This window comes from Ruditapes philippinarum, unplaced genomic scaffold (genome assembly GCF_026571515.1).
Source record: "Ruditapes philippinarum isolate M1 unplaced genomic scaffold, ASM2657151v2 ctg14047_1_1_1_1, whole genome shotgun sequence".
NCBI lineage: Eukaryota > Metazoa > Mollusca > Bivalvia > Venerida > Veneridae > Ruditapes > Ruditapes philippinarum.
This window is the reverse complement of record NW_026857812.1, coordinates 42,071-63,996: the sequence shown is the minus strand read 5'-3', so window position 1 is coordinate 63,996 and position 21,926 is coordinate 42,071. Positions and strand designations below refer to the sequence as shown.

The 21,926-nt window shown below is 31.1% G+C and overlaps 1 protein-coding gene across 1 annotated transcript; it reads right to left on the bottom strand.

Moving 5' to 3' along the window:
* Positions 1-15,790: 15,790 nt before the first annotated feature.
* Positions 15,791-18,831, bottom strand: LOC132751139 (uncharacterized). Its single transcript, XM_060741261.1, has 2 exons — positions 18,693-18,831; positions 15,791-17,493 (listed from the first exon to the last, which is right to left on the bottom strand). Exon 2 carries the CDS (start codon positions 17,426-17,428, stop codon positions 16,829-16,831), a length of 600 nt encoding a protein of 199 aa, XP_060597244.1. The 5' UTR covers positions 17,429-17,493; positions 18,693-18,831; the 3' UTR covers positions 15,791-16,828.
* Positions 18,832-21,926: the final 3,095 nt, after the last annotated feature.

The window sequence follows — 21,926 nt, the reverse complement described above, 5'->3', positions numbered from 1 at the left end:
AGAACATTTTAATCACACAATCAAAAGTGGTCATTTACAAGCCGGTCAACATTGCCACCAAATATAACGATTATAAGTCTAATGGCTCTCAAGTAATAACATTTGAATGTGAACACTGTTTTTTAATGAGAAGTCATTTTTCAATCCGAAACATCCTCTTTTTACCTTTTCCAAAAACATATTACAAACAACTGGCAAAACATTAAAATGTTTAAATTTCTGAGACAATTAATCTTTTCTGACATGTTTCTTTAAAAAACAAATGACTACTACTTTCTTTTATCAGACACATGAGTAAAACTTAAAGGGCTGGCTAGATTTTCACTTAAAATATATTTCCTTTAAAATTATGTATTAACAAGATGCGATTATAAAAACACTAATTAAAAAAACAGAAAGGTATCAAGTCAATGAGCTAACAAGATAGAGGCTATTGTGCATATTTTGATTCCGTTCAAGCACAGCATTTATTTCGTTAAACGTAATATTAATTCGTTATTACGAAATATTAATTCGTTTTTACGAACTATTATTTCGTAATTGCGAAATAATATTTCGTAATTACGAAATAATATTTCGTTTTTACGAATAAATATTTCGTAATTACGAAATTTTTCGTAAAAACGAATTAATATTTCGTAAAAACGAATTAAGTCTCAGGGATAAAAGGTTAGAAAATGTCACCTAAGGGGCTCCGTATGATTCTGTTAATATTTGTTATACAACTTTTATTTAATTAAGATATAATAATTGCAGATTTTTTTTTAAAAAAGGCAGATATGTTCAACTGAGAGCATTTGATCTGTAATTTTATAACAGAAAGTCAGTAGCTTTTTGATATTTTGATATTATATTTCATTATTAATATACGATTAAAGTAAATATTTTGCTCATGTCATCGTAATGAGTGGTTACACAAAAGAATTAACATTGAAGTATACATTTAGTTGAGAGAATAATGGTGCAGAAGGTTATTGTCAGAAATCAAATTCAAGGTTTTCCCAAAATCAATAAATGACATTAATAATATTAACTGCAACAATTTGACTTTCAAATGAATTAACCCTAAATAATATTGCCTTCAACAAATCTAATGTAAAATGAAACACTTGCAGCACGAAAAAAAAAAAAACTAAATATTCACCTATTCATTATTATAGGAAGAAGAAGTTTATCATTACCAGTACTGGCCGGACAGAAATGGAATAAAATTTGTTGTAGCTAACAAGAAACACAACAAAATAAAAAATAAAAAAAATAACAGAAACTTTAAACTTTCACATTTTGTGAGGTTTTTCATTTAGTTAAAAATGCATTTTGCAAAATTCTAATGAGGAAGGTTTATCATATTTTTTAGTTATATATTATATATTTATATATTTTTCGTTTCCAAGATAACACTTTTTTAAAATCAAATTTTATGATAAATCAAAACATTTCTGATTATTCATTTTAACTTGATGCATCATAAAATATCTTTAATCTGACATATTGCGGGAATGTAAAGATTTTTGGGATATGTTATATGTTATAAATTTTGTCTAACATAACCGACAAAATCCATCATTTTGTGGGGTTTTTTTTCTCACTGATTAATCAACACGGGGATAATTATAGTCAAAGTATCTAGCACTCTATTTACAATTCGTGTTGAAGCCAACGACTTAAATCACTCTTAAACAATTGTCCCAGTCTTTGAAAGGAGTGATTTTGACTATTCTATGATTAATATGTTAATCCAGGTCATTGAACAATCCTAGCGGTTTAACCATATTTCTTTACAACAAAACCCATTTAAAAGTTAGAATAGAGGAATTTTGACTGGGAGTAAGCTTAAAATTGAATTAATTAAACGAATAAATAAAATTATATCATGCGAGCCTTTTTCGAGCATAGTATTGTTTTATTCAACGAGTAAAATAAATTAAGTAATGAACTTACACGAATTTAATATTCTATTCATCACATACAAAAAAATAAGATCTTGTTAATTGAAAAAGAACCATTTTTCATTGACGCACCTATATAGTATAACGCTAAAATGGAACGCGTTTAAAATCTATGTTTGTATAACGCAAATGAAGTCTCGTCAAAATATATGCATGGCCGTGCAATACCAATTTTAGAAAGTCGCAAAAGCGGCACGGTTATGTGATGAATAGTGTTTATTAGACGTCAATCATGTCTACATGTAGGCATAAAAGGAAAACTTAAATGATTTAACGACGTCTTTAAGAAAGGGAAAAGTTTATTAAAACTAAGCTCGACATATTATATTTTCCTTACACTTTAGTCCACAATTCTCCAAACATTTCTCTCCTTTAAATACCAATCGAGCCGATAAAAAATAAATGTTCAGAACGCAAACAAGTTCCTACATTGAAAAAAGCAAACAAATTTATTTAAAGCTTTCCACTATTAAAATATCATAAATCTTCTTTGACTGGAGAACAGGTATGCAGAAAGGATATTTTATTATCAACAACCACTTCAACTTATTGACATCACATATGCCAGTAGGCATTATCGCAATTTTATAATTTAACGCCGATTATCTTCATTAAAATACAATATTTTGAAGAATTTTTAAGACATCATTATCTAATATCGGGATAGATGTAAGATGATGCTTTACACGTGCAGACACAACAAGTGTATTATCAAATTGCAATCAAAATATTTGAATTTAGTGAGAATTATGTGTTTAGTACATCAAAGGTTTTCTTGCTCCAATATAGACATAATAACATTTAGAACCCAAGAAACACCGTGTATGATGTCTTCCTGTTACATGTATGAGACAAAATAATATAAAAATATCATTATTATAATGTTTTAGAAGATTTCATTCATTCATTCATTCATTCATTCATTCATTCATTCATTCATTCATTTATTTATTTATTTATTTATTTATTTATGTATTTATTTCATTTATTCATTCATTCATTTATTGAATTCATTTATTCATTCATTCATTTATTTATTTATTTTATCTTACAACGTACATATCTATTAACCAGACATATCTTAACAAAGCAGAAAGATATATTAGAATTCTACCATTTGGTCACATGTAAGAATTTATGTTAAATGATAAGTTTTAAAAAAATCTATCTTTTCTTTGCATAAAAGGCCCATTATGCCTCAGAAAACTCAAAACTATTTTTTTTTTTTTTGATATTTTGTTGCAGTTTCAAAAAATAATCATTTGCCACAGAGGTGAAAAACCTTTCTTTGCTGTCCTGGCAATTTGTATAATTATAGTGAATTATAAATTGATAGTAATTTGTTTGGAAGTCAAAATACTATTTTGCAATGCTACCTTTATGACAAATTACTTCACGTTCAGTGGTAATGTCTTCAGCTGAAAACATCTTACATGCTCTTAATTCATCAATTGTGCATCTTTAATTCCCGAAACTGTACTGAGTAATGTATTTATTTATATGATACCTATTGGAAAATAAAGTTTATTTCGCTGGTGTTATGGTTTTAAATTATTATTCGTATTCAGATTTTAAGTTTCCCAATGACATATATTAACAAATCGACAATATCACCAGCAGGTATACATGTTGTTCTTTTACAAACAGAATAACTTGTATATAAATAAAGTACATTTAATGTTAAATGATTAAGATTTTCTTTATTGCATAGGAATAAATGCCTTTAAAACGCTGAAACGATATTGTTGAAAATGTTGCAGGCTCGCTTTGATTACTTAAATCGTTTTTTACTAGCTATAATGAAATAAACTTTACAACTACAACATTGAGCCATTAATTGTCATTTGTTTTCATGTTGAAATTTTGTAGAGTTCGTATCGTATACATTTTGTTTCTTCATACTTTTGTGTTTCAGCCCATTATTGGGTATTTGGAGAAAAGACATAAAAGTTGCTAAGGCAATAAATGAATGGAAAGCATGTGTAAATGTATTGCAATGTATAATCATACAGATTTTGTAGTTATAGAACGAGGCATACAAAATATATTAAAGGATTTTCACGTCTCTACCTTATTTTGAAATTCATTAGTTCATTAATTTGTTCCGTGAATGCATGTTTATTTTTTACTTTTAGATTGTAACAATCAATCACCCACTGTCAATTGTAATTATATTATCTTTACTGTCATTTAGTGATTATCATTGTACAATGTATATGTCCATTGCAAGAGATGTCTTTGCTTGCTGTTGTACCAACGAGTAAACAAAGTAACAGATCAGAAAATATAAAATTTGGATGAAACAAAATCAAAATATTTTATATTGCACAATGTAGATATGAATAAAGTACATGTAATGTTAAATGATTCAGATTTTCTTTATTTAATAGGAATAAATCATTTTAAATCGCTGAAACGATATTGTTGAAAATGTTGCAGGCTCGCTTTGGTTAAGTCGTCTTTTACTAGCTATAATGAAATAAACTTTACAACTACCACATTGACATAACCATTCATTTACCATTTGTTTTTGTGTCGAAATTTTGTAGAGATGGTATCGTGTACATTTTGTTTATTCATACTTTTGAGTTTCAGCCCATTGATTATTGCATATTTTGGGAAAAAACATAAAAGTTGCGAAGGGAATAAATGAATGGGAAGCATGTATAAATTAATAGTAATGTATTATCATACAGATTTTGTAGTTATAGTACGAGACATACAAAGTATATTAAAGGATTTTCACGTCTCTAATTTATTTTGAAATTCATTAATTCATTAATGTTTTTCGTGAATACATTTTTATTTTTTCTTTTATATTGTAACAAACACCGCATGGCGACTGCCAATTGTAATCATTATATCTATACTGTCATTTTGTGCTTATCATTGTACAATTTATAAGTCCATTACAAGAGATGTCTTTGCTTGCGGTTGTACCAACGAGTAAACAAAGTAACAAATCTGAAAAAATAAAATTTAGATGACAAATCAACATAATATTGATTATTATATGATCTAAATATAGCTGCAATCTCATTGGTCCAAACAGTAGTCAACAAAACGTTTTATAAAATCATATTCACTGGGTGAAGTATCATATTCACTGGCTGAATTGGATTTTCCCAGTCTAAAAATAGATCGAAACTCATATTCAATGACCATACACCGTAGACTGTTAATTAGGCGTGTTAATTAAAAAATCATTGTTGCGTTTTGTTCTTTATGGCATATTTCTCGATTGAAATATCATTATTTTACTATTATACTTAAAGGCTACACCGCAATGATGAGTATAAACTTTGTATGTGCAGCGTTCGAGTAGTCGTTGCACGCCTAACACGTGCGTCTGTTTTCCCGCGCTTCAGTGAGGCTAAATTTGTACATGTATATAAAGTTGTACTCGTTGTGCTGTTTTTAAATTCTTAGTCTATTCATATAATAAAACAATTATTGACTAGTGTGCCATTGAATATGATGTGATATTCACCGGCAGAAGTCATATTGACCTCGGCTATCGCCTCGGTCAATATGTCATCTGTCGGTAAATATCACATCATATTCAATGGCTAACTAGTCAATAATTGTATAATATTGCACAATGTATAACCAGATAGAATGATTGAACATACAAACGTGTTGTTCAATATGCGATTACATCGTCCCTGTAAAAGTTCTTCACTTCTGTTCATCGAGAAGACAATTGGGTGTTATTCAAAATTTACATAAACACAGTATTTCTTTTTGTATATTGCTTCAGATGCAGTATTGATTCCCTGTTTGCAACAAAAATACGCAGGCAGAATACGGTTTTGATATTTCTTTTCAATAATGGAAGGAATAAACATTTTAGATCATATCTCATTCATCTCATATGTGACTTTCTGTTGACAGCTTTCACAGAGGTTTCTGGTAATACGAGATTAAAACTGGCGGATAAACTTTAGTTACTTATATTGATAGACATCCATTGTTTTTCCCAGAGTAAAAAGGTGTAATTTGATGTTATGGTGTTATTTAGAATAGTATGTGTAATTTGCTTTATCCTAAAAAACTGCAAATAACGTTTTGCACGGATCACCTTTTGATAACCTAGGTTATCTGATATTTAAGTACAAGTCTTCATCTAAAATAATATGCATCATGTAAAAGCAAAACTCGTTTTTAATTAAATTATAAGAATTGGAAGTCACTGGTTGCTATTGAAAGTCAATGATTACTTTGGAATTTAGTTGTTGCTTAGATAAGTCAGTGGTTGCTTCGGAAATTACTTGCTGATACGGAAAGTTTAATGTTGACTTTTTAATCACAGCTTACTATTAAAAGATAGTGGTAGTTATGGATAACAATGGTTCTAAAGGAAGTCACTTTTTACTAAGGAAAGTAACTAATTGTAATATTAGTCACTAGTTACTTAAGGAAGTATATGGTTCCTATGAAAGACTAACACTGCCAAGCGTTATGATGCATCAAGCATGCTTCATAACTTGATTTCATTGGACACATGAACAAAATATTCAAAAACGTCAAAATAAAAACTGAGTTCAACATAATAGGAATTTTAAGTGAATGTGACAACATATATACATATAATTGCAGAAAAAAGTAGTTTTTTTAAAAGTTAGCTTTCAAGTAGTGTACTTTGGTGTAAATCTGATATTTTTATATTTGTTTATATCCTTTGTTACATTAAGTTTAACTATATTCAGATGAAAAAATATAATAAAATAATTTTCAACATTTACATATTTTACAGCATTGCTCAAACACCAATGTTGACAATGAGAATACATTATTTTTCTATTTCTTATACTTCAGATTTTAATGTTTTTGTTTTGTTTTTTTTTTAAAGGACAAATTTGGCAATAAAACTACAAATGTATTGCAAATAAAACTACAAATGAACAAATACGATAAAAATGTACTAAGGATCATGTTTCTGTTATCTGTTTTATTACTTTTATTTTATTACGGTATTGAAAAATCCTTAGAAATACATATGAATAGCTTCCCTATAGTGTATCAAATGAAATACACACGAATTATTTGATATTGTGTACACTTGATCTGATTTTTTTTTCAATCGGCAGCACTCTAATAAAATAGTAATATGCGATTGAATGTCGTCCTGTCTTTCTTAAGGAATAGGTATATTACAGATGATTACAATAAATGCTTTGCTAACATTATCGAAATCGGTGGTTACGCAAAAGAATTGACATTGAAATATGCATTTAGATACGAAAATTGTGGAACCGAATGTTTCTGACGAAAGTATTAGATCAACGGTAAATCTCAATCAGAGCAAAATAATCAAATTCCAAATTTTCCCAAAATCAATTTATGACATATCAATAATATAAATTGCAAAACTTTGACTTTCAAAGTCGCAGTAGGACAAGATTCTTTAATCTGAATAATATTGTCTTTAATAAATCTAATGTTGAATTAAACATCCACGTCACGAATGAAACAACTAAATATTCTCCGGACAGAAATGGAATATTATTTGTTGCAAGAGAGAAATTTAAAACTTTCACATTTGTTTAGGGTTTTCAGTATGGTTATATTTTTCTGGTCCTATATATTTCGAGACCATTGATTCCTGCACTTGAAGTGTTGAAGATCAATTATAAATTATTTCAAGCCGGAGCCAGGATATGTGAGGGATGTTGCATCTCATGTACATACTCAACTACACCGAGTCGGCAATTTTCATGTTATTTTCTTGTTATTAATGCTTCCAAGGGATCACCCATTTTCCAGATTATTTGATTGAGTTGAAAATGCATTTTGCACAATTCTTAATGAGACAGATATAACACTATTATTTTGTTTCCGTTCAAAAGATAACACATTTTTAAGTCCAATTTTATAATAAATCAAAACATTTCTGATTATTTATTTATACTTAATGTTTCATGAAATATCTTTTATCTGACATATTGCGGAAATTGAAAGATTTTTTGGAATCTGTTATATGTTATAAATCTTGTTTTACATAACCGACAAAATCCATCATTTTATGCTGTCTATGTCATTGATTAAATTAACAAGGGGAAATTCATAGTCAAAATATCTAACACTCTTTCTACAGTTCGCGTTGAAGCCAACGACTTCAATCACTATGAAACAATTGTCGAACTTATTTTGACTATATGATTAATATGATAATTCAGTTTGTTGAAAAATCCTGGCGGTTAAACCATATTTCTTTACAACAAAACCAATAACCTCTGGCGAGCACAATATAATTTTATTTAAAACAAGTTCAATAAATTCAGTTCTATTTATCACATACCAGTGATTAGGATCGTTTGAATTGAAAAAGAACCTTTTTATTGGCACGGCTATAGTGTAATGTTAAAATTGAACGCGTCTAAAATCTATGTTTGTATAACGTATATGACGCCACGTCAAGATATATGCATGGCTGTGCAATACAATTTTACAAAAGTGGTACGGGTATGTGATTCATAGTGTTTATTAGACTTATGCAGACATGAAGAGAAAACAAAACTCTTTTCTGATCTTTAAGAATGAGCAAATTCAATAAAACTTTCTTGACATTTGCAATTTGCATTTTTTCACACTTTAGTGGCAAAATACTACAAACGTGTCTCTGCTTTAAATACCAATCGACATGAATATAAACCGATAAAAAAATGTTCAAAACGTCCTTAAAATATTTCCTACATTGCAAAAATAACGAACAAATATAAAACTTTCCACAATTAAAATATTATAAATCTTCTTTGACTGGAGAACAGGTATGCAGAAAGAATATTTTATTATCAACAACCACTTCAGCTTATGCCAGCAGGCATTATCGCAATTTTATGATAATTTAACGCCGATTATCTTCATTAAAATGCAATATTTGTAAAATTTTTAAGACATCATTATCTAATTTCATGATCGATGTAAGATGATGTTTCACATGTGCAGACACAACAAGTGTATTATCAAATTGCAATCAAGTTGTTGGAATTTAGTGAGCATCATGCGTTAAGAATAATTATCAAAGGCTATTTTGCTCCAGTATAGACATAATAACCAGTATAACTCTAGAAAAATCGTACATGATGCTTCCTGTACATGTAAGAGATTAAAAACAATAAAGATATAATTATTATAAAGTTTCAGAAGATTTTTTTATTTCTTTATTTATATGACGCGACTAAAATGTGACGTTTGAACATCAATGTTTCATTTGTGATAATTATAAAGTTAATATGATATCAAATCGGATATATTCAACTGTAATATTATAAGATGTAACCATTTCTAACCACGAGTAGGTTTCAAGAATATTAAAACTTTGATAATTTTTGTTGTTTATGTTTTTGAACATCTCTATAAAACTAAATTCAAAAGAATAGTTCATTATAAAGTAGATTGTATATTTTTCATCAACTATTGTCTATAAAACTTTTCATTTAGTTATCAACTAATGACGTAAATGAGCAGTAAGAATTATCAGCTTACACATTTTGGCACGTGATAGTTCCATCTAATTTTAATCAGATATACGAATACCCCTTATTTATAACAATAAATAAAATTTATGCTACTCTAAACATTGAATATTTACATCCTTGAAGGCTTATCAACGATATTATCAGTTTATTACATAAAAACAAAACAACGCACATTTCATTAAAGAAATCATCATTATAGATGTGCGAAGCATTTCTTTTATTTCTTGAACAAATAAAACTTTGCTTAAACTTGACAAACGCGCTTATGTTTGAACAAAGCTTCCAGGTACGTTTTACAATCTTGTTTAAGAAAATTAAACATTGAGGTGAAATCATTTTTCTTCAAAATTAAGCAAAAATAATTCTACATTATTATATAAAAAATGAGAAATTTGGATTGTATTATAAAAACTGCAAGTAGGAAAATGGCCCGTTCAATTTAATTTTTCATTAATATTACATAAACAAACAAGAGCTAATTGTAAACAGTTGTTCAAATTCTTATTTACGAGAATGACTAATAAAAAACTTAAACATTTAAATGTTTGGAAAGGACGGATGAACACCATTTTGTTGCTTGATAAATTTACTATTCAATATACATTCTGGCTCAAAAGGGTCGCTTTTATAGAATTCATTTGGAAAATTTAAAGAAGAGCATGTCAGCCTATTCTTGCAATCGATTGACCTCGTCATTCTTGTAAATGATTTCTGGTAAAAGTAAGAATTATGTTATATTAACAGTAATGTATTCATTCTTGTATTTTTTAAAAATGCAAATATGAACATTATAGCGATGCATTTAAAATCATTTTTCATGTCATTCATACATAGTTTAAACATATTTTATTGCATTAAATACATGTTTTCAAACATATTATACAAATAATGAGTATATATCAAAATGCAAAAGAGTTGGGCAACAAGTTCTTACAACATTAGATAAAGCCCTTCCCAGAAGGATCCTACATGTGACTGTATGTATATATAACATGAAAATAGGTCCTGTACTTGCCGAGACCTTGTATGTATATATTTGGACCTTAGCAATTAGGCAAGTACAGGGCATGTTTTATATTACATAATGGTCGTTTTAAAATTCAAGAAGTGACATGCGGTAATCTATCACTTAACTTAAATATTTAGATATGAGGATCATGACATATGTTGATCCATGATCAGCGCACAAAAGTGTTTAAGGAAAAATAATAATTTGAGATTTTGTGTTTTGTGCTTGTGTAGGTGAGCGTGAGCCTACATGTGTTTGTGTTGTACACAATAGTTAGCTGTTTTATACATCGCGGTTTTATTAAAAAAGATTATTTATGTTTAGATCTGTTCAAATCTGAGAATAGAATTGCGAACATTTCCGTCATAACCTCCGTGTGATCATTAGAACATTATTTATATTGCCATTTCAAATTTCATCAAAATACAGCCAGATAAAAAAGATAATGCATCAATAAAATCACTTATTACTAAGTAAATGCAGCTCTATGATTCTAGTTGCCAGAGAAATTTTATTTCAAAAATTGCTTCAAACAGATGTTGACAGATGCAAAACTTTGAACTAGTAGAAGATCTTAAATATTGATTTTCAATCAAAACATATGGTTGGCTGTATTCGGGGAGGGGGGGGGTAGGAATTTATTTTCTAAATAGATGATACGTAACATATATCATGCATGCTTTTATCTTACCACATGCATATCTATTAACCAGACATCAGCAAATAAAACAACGAATTATTCAAAGCTCATATATATAAAAAAAATTAAGGAAAACTTACATAAATTGTCTAAGTTATCAAAATGTCTTTACAAAATGAAAATCAAACTTAAATGCATAAATTCAAAAAATCAATGAATTTCTTTTCATAAAATTAAAGGCCCAATATGCCTCAGAAAAGCTGTCATTTTCATTCCTCATTTTTTTTCGTCTCTTGTTGCAGTTTCAAAAATATTCATATACCAGATAAACATTCTTTTTCTTGCGTTCTTTGCTTTGTTGGCAATAGGTAATTTCATAGGGAGTTAGTATTTTGTTTGGAAGTCAAATACTATTTGTGTTACACTTTGCTTCTTTTATGACAAATTACTTCAGCTCTACTTTCTTCAGTTGAAAACATCTTACAAGCTCTTAATCCATTATTAAAACAACATTAAACACATGTTTGATATTTCTAAACAATAAAAAAAAATTTTCTGAGGCGTAAAGTGCCTTTAAACTTCAAGTTTAAGACAATTTGATATATATATCGTCATCTTAATGCAATAACTAGTTAACTCATATTAAGTTTAGAAGGACTTAACGCGTAACTGCACTAAAGTGAAACTATCATGGGGTTTTGTTATTGTATTTACAGAGTTGAAAAAAAAAACAGTTGTCGTTCCTAAGATTCACAAACTGCTCAGAGGAGCATCCCTATAATAAATCACTAACATTTTTTCGTCGACTTAAATAATATGTACTGAATCGCTTTTGTCATCTTTATTATAAACGTTTATAAAAAAATGAAGCATACATTTTAATACTTTAATCTAATTATCAAATACAGTCCAAAAACATCAGAGCCGATAAGGACATATATAATACGAACTTGCCTGCAACACGCCATGTTAACGACCTATTGGATTCTAAAAATGGTCAAAGGAAACATTCGTCCGATATTAAGAATTTGGAAAGTTTAAAGATAGCTTAACTGTGTACGCTTAAAGGACAGTAATGAAATAAAAAAGCTCAATAGCATATGCATGTCAAAAATGATTTATTACTTTGTTTTCTTTGATAACGTAAAAACGAATTATATAGTTTGTTTCGAAAGCTTTTGGTCTGCAGGCTTATTACACATCAGTAAATAAAGGAGAAAAAACGAAATGCAACATTATAAGAGCTGTAATGCATTAAATATATTGATGATTTCACAAGAGAATGGTTTGTTTAAATCATATAAGATTATATTTTAGGTTGGGGGAGGGCGTTGTTTATGCGGTAATGACGATCTATCAATAAATATTTGTGATCTTTAATTATAAAAGGTTTTCTAGTTTAAATAAATCGTAAAATCGTAAAAGAAAATTGATTGCTATTCATTCAATAATTTCTCAGTTATTACTGTGAATCTGTAAGCAATAGATGAACGTCATGCAGCTCTACAAATTGTTTTGTAGGTTATGTAGGTATAAGTTTCAATGGATGGCAAAGAAACTGCTATGTAATGGCGTCACAATGCTGTATTAGTTGCTATGAAAATAACGGTTAAAAAAAGCTATTCAACGTTCACATGCTACTGTAGATTTTTTCTTTATATCATTACCCAAGCTTGGGTTATGTAAATCTGTGTTTTTTATTTTATTTATTTTGACCTCTACAGACAAAATAAAAGTGAATGCTTGACAAATTATCAAAAACTGTTTTATTTCGGAATAATGCTTAATGATATTAGCTTCTGAATGTAAATCCATTAAGAAAGGATAATCAAATTTATTGCTGAATTTATTGTTATATGCACTCATTTGAGTAAAAATCAATACAAAAGATATTTGTTGAAGTTTTGATACAAGGAACAACGGTAACGCATACTGCACAGGAGGTACATTTTAAATTATCAAACTTTCTTAGATTAAAAGAAAAGTTATATTTCAAAATTATCGCAACACGCACGTTGAAATGGTCTTATGTAAAACGAACATTTATTATGAAGTTTTTTGAAAAATGGAATATGAAAAACAAGAACTACAAAAACGGTCGGCATTCAATGAACGCAACCCGCCATACGGCCCGGAAATTGGGACCCGCCATACTATGGGACCCGCCATACGGCCCGGAAATATGGGACTACTTGCAAGGAGCCCAGCAGGACACCAAACGTAAACAGAACAGGGCGCAAGGCAATCCCCGAGCAAAGAACGGAGACAAATGAATCTTCCCATTCAGTTTTGTAAATGATAAAATATCATTATTTGTTATCATCCAGATAATATGTGACATACAAATAAAACGTTTAAGATTTATAATGCCAAAACACATTAGTGAAAGGAATTTACAATTATAAAGCCTTCACTTTTTTATGAATGGTCAGGGAAATGAAGAGGAAAAGTGATTTCCAAGAACAAATATGATATCTCCATGTGTACCCCATCGACAGTGAGTAAGAGTATGACCCTTTAATATCTTTTTTTATTTTTTAAGTTTGTCCGGACTACTTCTCTATTACCATTAAAGCAATTTCAACGGAGCAGGATTAATCTGCAGCTAAATTACTCGCGCATATTACACGGGGTTTTTGGTTGAAGGATTTTAATAAGTTATGACCTTTGAATTAAAAAGGTTTTTTCGTGTGTTGTCAGCTACACAGAATCTTGTCCGTACTACTTCTTTTAAACTACTGGTGCAATTTTATCCAACCTTTACAGGATTGATAAGTACCAATTCGATCTGTTCAAATTATCGTTTTTATGTTGGTTTGAGGATTTTTGTCTCAGCTACGACCCTTACATATACTTTTAAGTTTGTCCGGACTTGTCCTCGTATACCAATAATACAATTTTACTGAAATTTTACATGATTGGTTGGTAGCTTAGGTATTTGCGCTAATTTACACGGTTTTTCTGCTTGAATAATATTTGGGCGCAGTTATGGCCCTTGAATAGAATAGGTGTAAATAAAAGTTATCCGGACTTCTCCTCCTATACCACTTATGCAATGTCAATGAAACTTTACAGGATTAATTGGTAGCAGCTCAAGTACTTACGCATATTTCACGGGTTTTCCGGTTGAAGGATTTTTAGCCTAGTTAAGGCCCTTGAATAAAAAAAAGGTGGTTTACCCTGTTAATATATTTTGTGTCTCATGCTACACCGTAGCTGCAACATGCAATTAACGATTATGAGGTGAGACATGTCATCACTGATGGCCCTTACTTATATTTATTTTGAAGTTTTATTTGGCTTATTATAATATTAAATAATTTAGCTTCTGTGTCAGATAAACAACAAGTATAAGCCTTTGATACCTGGAATCATCAACCGATCATTTAGATTCCTCCTTGCTGAATGACATCATAGTACCAATCCATTACAAAGTGGCTGTTGAAATCAGGCGAGGGCTTGTCGTAAATACAATGAAAGTAAGAGAAACACTTTCTTTCTTTTCTTTTAATTCACTTTTTATTATAACTTTTACAATCCATTTTTTTTCTTTTCTCACAAAAAGTTTTACACCTAATAACATTTCACAGCACACTCTTTTTCATATCCGGTCAAAATCCTTTTCCTTTCTCAGCAAAATACTTTTCATTTCTCCGTAAAATCGATTTCAACACTAAACTTCAGTGACCATTTGGTCTCTATTTACACAAGTGCACGTCACGTGGTCATGACTTACACTATACCCCCGTTCCCCATTTACAACCCAAAACCCTTAAACATCATCCAAACATCATAAGTATTGACAAAAATAAATTTTATGGAAAAAATATGACTCTTAAAAAATTAAAAGGTATTTAACTCTACTTTCATGTTATATAGAAAAATCACTAGCATCTCGATTGTCAGCGCCTATATTCATCAAATTGTCACCAATCTTTACAACCTTGGTGTCAAATCTTAGATAAATAAATACTCTTTAAGTAAACAACACTGGCACCTTCGCTGATTATACGTAGCAAGTGATATTCAAGCCCAAACTGTCAACAAATGAAACTCGGAAGAGATCTGATTGCACTGTTTCGGTATAACTCTCACGAGTAAAACACACTAAATTCACAGTGAAAGAATATTTCGTTGTATTGCTTATTAAAATATGATAAAATTAAATTATTATTTGTAATAATTGTTCAATCAAAGCATCATATGAAACTATAACGCACCTTTTTCCTATATGTCAAATTCTCAATCCAAAATGAAAGTAAAATGGCGCAGCAGATTGTTTTCATATGGAGTATTTTCATTGGTCACATGAAAACCTCGGACCAATGAAAATACTCCATATAAAAGTAAAGGGAAACAGGGAACTTGTTTTTATGTTTGACTATGATACAAAAGCGAAAGAACATCAAAATACTCGGCAATCTGATTAATACTTGGGGGATACGCCCCCTCGTACAAATCAGAAAGCCTCGTGTTACGATGCTCTTTCTATTACTTAAAATAGTATGTTTCAATACCTGCCAAATTTCCAAGATTCAAACACAACAATATATTTTCTTTTATTAGTAGCCATCTGCGCATAATAGCATTCACATGCCACATAAAAATGGTAAGTTTTGTTGTTTCTCTCTCTCTCACTCTATTTCTCTCTCTCCCTCTCTCCCTCTAGAATATTAGAGGAATGGGTCTAACAATAGAACAACTAAAGAAACAAAAAGCAGATGATTTATTTGTTCCGATAGGAAGATATCTTAACAATTGTGTTATGGTATTTCATTGGTAACACATTAAAAAACGGTTTACAGTGTTTCCATGTTATCAGCTTTTAAAACTAGAGAATAAGAATAGTATCTAACCACAAACCGAGTAAAATTACTGATATCGAAAATTTAACGAACTTTTAAATTTATACCGAATGCCAGAACATACAATATATTCATGTAAAAAGCAATCTCACTACTTAGCGCATGAAAAACTAGTTGGTGAGTAAGCAATATGATCAAAGGGTTCATTGGATACATTTTAATACTGCATTTAAAACTGCAATTCATGAATTCCAGATATACTGAACCAAATGTACTCAATTCATTGTTTTACAAAATTATAAAACAGCACAATCTATTTCTTTTATAATTTTATAAGTAGCACTTTGATCTGTGCATAGAAGCATATAATTACCACATTTTAAAACTATTTTACGTTGTATTGTTCATATTTTTAACGAAAGTGTAAATCCAATTGTCATGAAGTTTATAATAAATTATTGTGTTGTATGACACTGAGATATGGCTAAAACATGTGTTCAAAATCGGCGTAAACACACAAACAAATCAACAAAAACTGAAAAAGAACTAAAATACAAACAACAGTCCTAAAGGGTCTCCACTGAGGCATTTTGACATGATGGGACTTGAAATAATTTTTCAAGATTAATATTTCAATTGACGTAGGTCTAGTGTTATATACATTCATTGTATCATGTGTATTTCAGACAGAAACAGGTAAAGAATCAGGTTAAGTTTTATTGTCTGAGTATTTCACATGCAAATAATATATATTTGTTTGTACAACCTCCATCATGCCAGCGCCACAATTTTGATGTCATTCCAAAATAGAAAACCTTGCACAGTTGTCCAGAACTTAGGTGAGGTTCGCCTTGTGCTACATCCCAGTAGGTAAATGTAGGATCCAAAGATTGAACATTATGTTTCCATTCATGGCTGCCTTCAGATCGGATACCATCTATCCATTATCCTGAGGAATTTACCGAATGCTCGCGCAGTAATTCCTCTACATCACGGAACTTTCGCATGGAGTCAATATTAACAAGATGACCGCCATCAAGCCGACAAGTATTCTCCGCATCACTTCTACTCTTCTGATTTAAGTACATCTTCAGACAATGTCCACGATAAGTGCTATTATAATGGTTTGGACACATTTGTTCGCAAATTGTAGACTCAGTCTGTACTTCAGATGAGGAACCTCCCTTACATATTTTGGTATTGCCATCACACATTCTGTTTCGTTTTTGGATTCCAAACTGCCCACCATGCATGCTTGTATCACATTGCGACCATTCAGTCCAGTCATTGCATGTACGCAACAGGCATAGTTTGTCACTTATCTTAGAGTACTTATCTTTCAAGCTATGATATTTGTCTTCCAGGTTGATAATTATTGTTCCCAGCAGACTTAAGATAGGTTTATCAACTTTCCTTCCAAAATCAACAAGATTCTTTCCATCCACGCTATTATTGGCAACATTTTCGCCAACAACATAAAAGCTTCTACCGCAACTGTAAACGACTAACATTACTTGTGTCATATAAAGAAATGTACGACTCATTTCTGATGAAGAGGATATGATCTACGATTGCTTATCTTTTTGAATTAAGTTGACTGTCCGTCTACCTATAAATAATCAAGTAAACATGGGTGACACATATGTGAGAGGAGATGTATCAGATTATATAAGTGTAGTAAAATTGGCGTTATAATCCATTCATTTTGACAGAAAACAAAGGTCGTCAACATGACTATCAAAAAACAGCAAGCATTTGAGCATGTATAGGATTTCCTTGTGAATAAATAATATATCAGAAATATGTATTGGTTGTTTTGTTAATTTAATTGAATCAGTTCATAACCATAACCCGATATACCATTGACCAATCTCTTCAGCCTGCATTTACTGGAAAACACTAGTCAAGAGCACGTAATATCAAGTACTATCATGTCTTCTCTTGTGAAAAATGATAAAGTGTGACATTCAACATGAATTTAGATCTATTCGTTCACACAAACTTAAGTTATTTCCTGTTTCTAAAATAGTTGCTCTTTCCATAACCAAAATAACCAAACAAAGACATTTATATTTTATAAATGCCCACATTGCTTGAAACACATTTCCACATCTAAAGAGTTGTACCAATATTCCCTCTACCTAAGAAACATTGGTCAGTGGAATACCTAATGCACATACAGGAGTCACAATATATCACTCATATCAGTTGTCACTGTGACTCTTCTTGTCTTAATATTGGAAAATTAATTCATCAATCATACTATGTACAAAGTTTTAATTTTTCCGCTTTTGTACATATGTTTAGCCAGTGCCCACAATTAATATTCAGTGAAGTGAAGGAGTGTGGTATTTACTAGAAGAAGACGAAAAAGATGTACTAAAATGTGATATATGATATTGAGGTATTTATCAAATGGGTTTGTCACATGCTCAGATAAGCACGAGTATTTGTGTATTAATTGTTTGCTGGCTTGTTTAAGGAATAAATTGCATTATTACAATTTTAACATGAATGCATGTATGCAAATAAGGTTGATATCTTGCTCAACAGTTTTAATATGTTTTGTCCTTTAAAGAGTATATCAATGCGAAAAAAGTAGGTATACAAAAAATTTAACAAAGAGCATAAATATCTTTTGTCATTCGGAAAAGTATGCAGATACATAAACTAAGATATTACAGCAGTTTTTATTTTTATTTTATTTAATATGGCAAATAGCCTATTAATACATATATTAATTAATTGATATTAATATATTTCTATTTTAACTAAAATGACACTGTAGATATAACAAAGTGTGCTTACTTTGTAATACCTATTCCAAATAATATATTCGCTCGTCCTCACATCTAATGAAAGTGAAACAAAACATATCTCAATAACCTTTTAAAACGATCATGCGAAAATACTTGAACTTCGAATGTGTGAACAAGTGTTTAATCTATACACAGACAAGGACTTTTATATATTTAATATGGAAAAAAAATTACATTACTTATAATACCATGTTGGTTTTCACTTAGTTTATACAAAAATATTTTAGTTCGATTGTGTTGGAAGCGTTAAGCTTATTAAAACACTATCGAATCCGTTCCTGGAACCAACCAGTATTTATCAATGAATGTAAAGTTTCTTGCTCAATAAAACAACGGCTTGCGTGGTTTGAACCAACGCGGTCAGCGATCTTTAGATTACTAGTCCGACTTGGTCACGCCGCCACTCTATTCACTTGAAGCTTCTGAAGAAAGATCTATGTTGGTCGCAAAACAAGCAATATAATTATGCTTCATTTGAGAATTGTAGGCCATATCACTTTATAATGGATCGATTGACCGCGCTGACCTACGAAACAATGGAAAGCAATAAATCCCTACTTCTTCGGATGGGGCATAACTTTTACTTAAGGTTAAAAAACAAAGTCGTTCAATTGGAATACTTAGAACTCAACTGGTGAAAGTATATTCAGTCACACGTATTTCGCTTTTAATCACTAAGGCCGGTATTCCATCTATACGGGAACGTGTAGCGTGAACGTGAAGCGCGAACGTGAAAAATCAAACAAACGATTTTCTATTGTATTTATTCCTTATCGGCGTGAGCGCGACGTAAGCGTGAAACGCGAATTTATGACATGTGACCGTGTAACGCAAGCGTGAAACCGGTCGCTACATGTAGTGATTTTTCAAGTTCACGCACGGCATTCGCGGACGAGAAGCCACCATGAAAGGTCTTCTATCTATGCCAGATGCAACAGAAAAACTTATTGAAGCAATTAAAAAATGCCCTTTTCTGTACGACCAGTCCCTTCAGGAGCACAGGGACACAGGCATCAAAGACCGGGTGTTGCAGACAATTGCTGACTCTCTCAACATTCCTGGCTTGAAATGTACACCTAACATAAATTAATTTCAGGTGCAAAACAATGTTAACTTACGTGTGTGTAGTTTTTGCAAGCATGCTTATGACAAAGGAAAACCACCCAAGAGAGTAAGAAATTGCGTCCAATCATCTAATGATATATTTTCTTTCCAAAAAAATTGAACGAAACAATTGTTTTCACGCTAACCGGATGAATGGAATAGTGTAAGCGTGAAAGCTCACGCCTCATGTTCAAGTTTCACGCTCACGCTAAACGTTCACGTCGCGCTCCCGTATGAATAGAATACCGGTCTTATACATGTTCGCTCTTACATAAAACATAAAATGTAAATGTGCCATGTACATAATTAGGTAATAAAAATGCAGGAAACCAATGTCACTTGTACAAGATGTGAACAAACATAATCAAAAGTGTTCAAGTTTAAAAAAATTAAACGAACGGTTAGGTAATCATGTGAAAATATCTGACAAAATGATCCCTCGGAAGCATTTAAAACAGCAAAATTGCATGAAAATTGCAGACTCGGTTTGAATTTGTACATGAGAACTAATGAAAAAGTGTAACATCCCTCACGCCCCCTAGCACCGACTTGAGCGATTCTCAATTCTCAACTCTTAAAAGTGCTGGACATGTTGTTCCTTATTCTTTATACAATACATGCTTTACGTCTAGAAAAATAGAATATTTGTATCATTTGTTAATCAAATCCGACCATTTTTCGTTTAGTTAAAGCACTAGATAGTATGTTATAATTGGTATTTTTTATGATTGAAGTTCCAGTCTTAAAGGTTTGCTTTGCTACTATCTAAATGTTAATGTGTGGTAGAGAATGTTATGCCCTTTTTATGTAGTTACTGTAATGAAAATCTTTTTATATCAATTTGTGCTATTAAAGAAAGCTAAAAGTGATATTTGATATTGAATATGTTCCAGGTTCGGTTCGACCTCATCCAGCCATCGACACCAGTATCCGCAAGTTATCACACCCTCGACATACCTGGGAAAAACTCGATAACTAAACAGATATGCAAATACCGGTATTATTGAAATTTAGTTGATTCAAACTAAAACGCAATGTGTACTTTTTGTGCTATTATTACGAGACCGTACATTGAATTGTTTTAATTATAGATCTGTAACAAAAATCAGAAACATGTTTTATTGATTGACATGCTAAAATAAGTAATTTATGAAATAAATTAAACATGAAATGTAACATTCACCATATTGTAGGCATCTCAAACAGGTAATCGTCAACTCAACTTTATATTAAAGGTATCTCACATATGCTGATCCTCCTCTTTAGGGTACCTCTACGTAGTGAGGAGGAGTAACATATGTCCGTTATGGGGGTGCGCTGTTGTGCGCCTGTATGACGGACATATGGCCAACACCCTGACTGCCTGTTTGCCGTGGGCAGCGTCCCGTAACCTAGAAAAGAGGGTCCTGGTAGTTGAGGAATACCCAGGGATCTCCAGTACTCCCAACACACTGCTTTGGCCTCTGATTTAGGGTAGACGGGTGGCCAAGCGAGCCCGGCTTTTTGGTCAATCGGCTGGTCATGCCTGCCCTTGGATATATATTTCTAAATCAATTGCAGATTTCATTGAACTTACACGATCCCGAAATAAAAACAATTCAAAGCACATAATTTGATTCCTACTTGTGATTCTAGTATACCTTTCAATTCCTACTAAAACTGTAATTATGGGTGCCGTTATATTACAACAATTTTTCACATTTGCATTATAAATACAGTATAACATATCAAAGAAGGCGGTGGCTATGGGCTAATTGTGTAAATTGTAATTATTTAAAATCTATACGAGTATATCTCTCTGGTAGCCTTGTTGTGCGGAGACTGGATATCCGTCTCCATCGCACATCCCCATGTTGGAGTCCGAGGTGGCTGGGGAACCCGGGAGACGAATTTTTCATATCTTTATCATGGATTCCCAAACCAAAAAACGAAAATCGCAAGAAGATTCAATTTGTAACGATTCAGTTGATGGAAGTTTTCCCCGTTTTCTGATAATTAAATCAAATAGCTCAAAATCACTAACTGAACTTAGCCCTTTCATTAGAGAAAAACAACTTTCAGCTTTAATTGGTACGCCTAAATCTGTCAAGAAACTCCGCAATGGTGGACTCTTGATAGA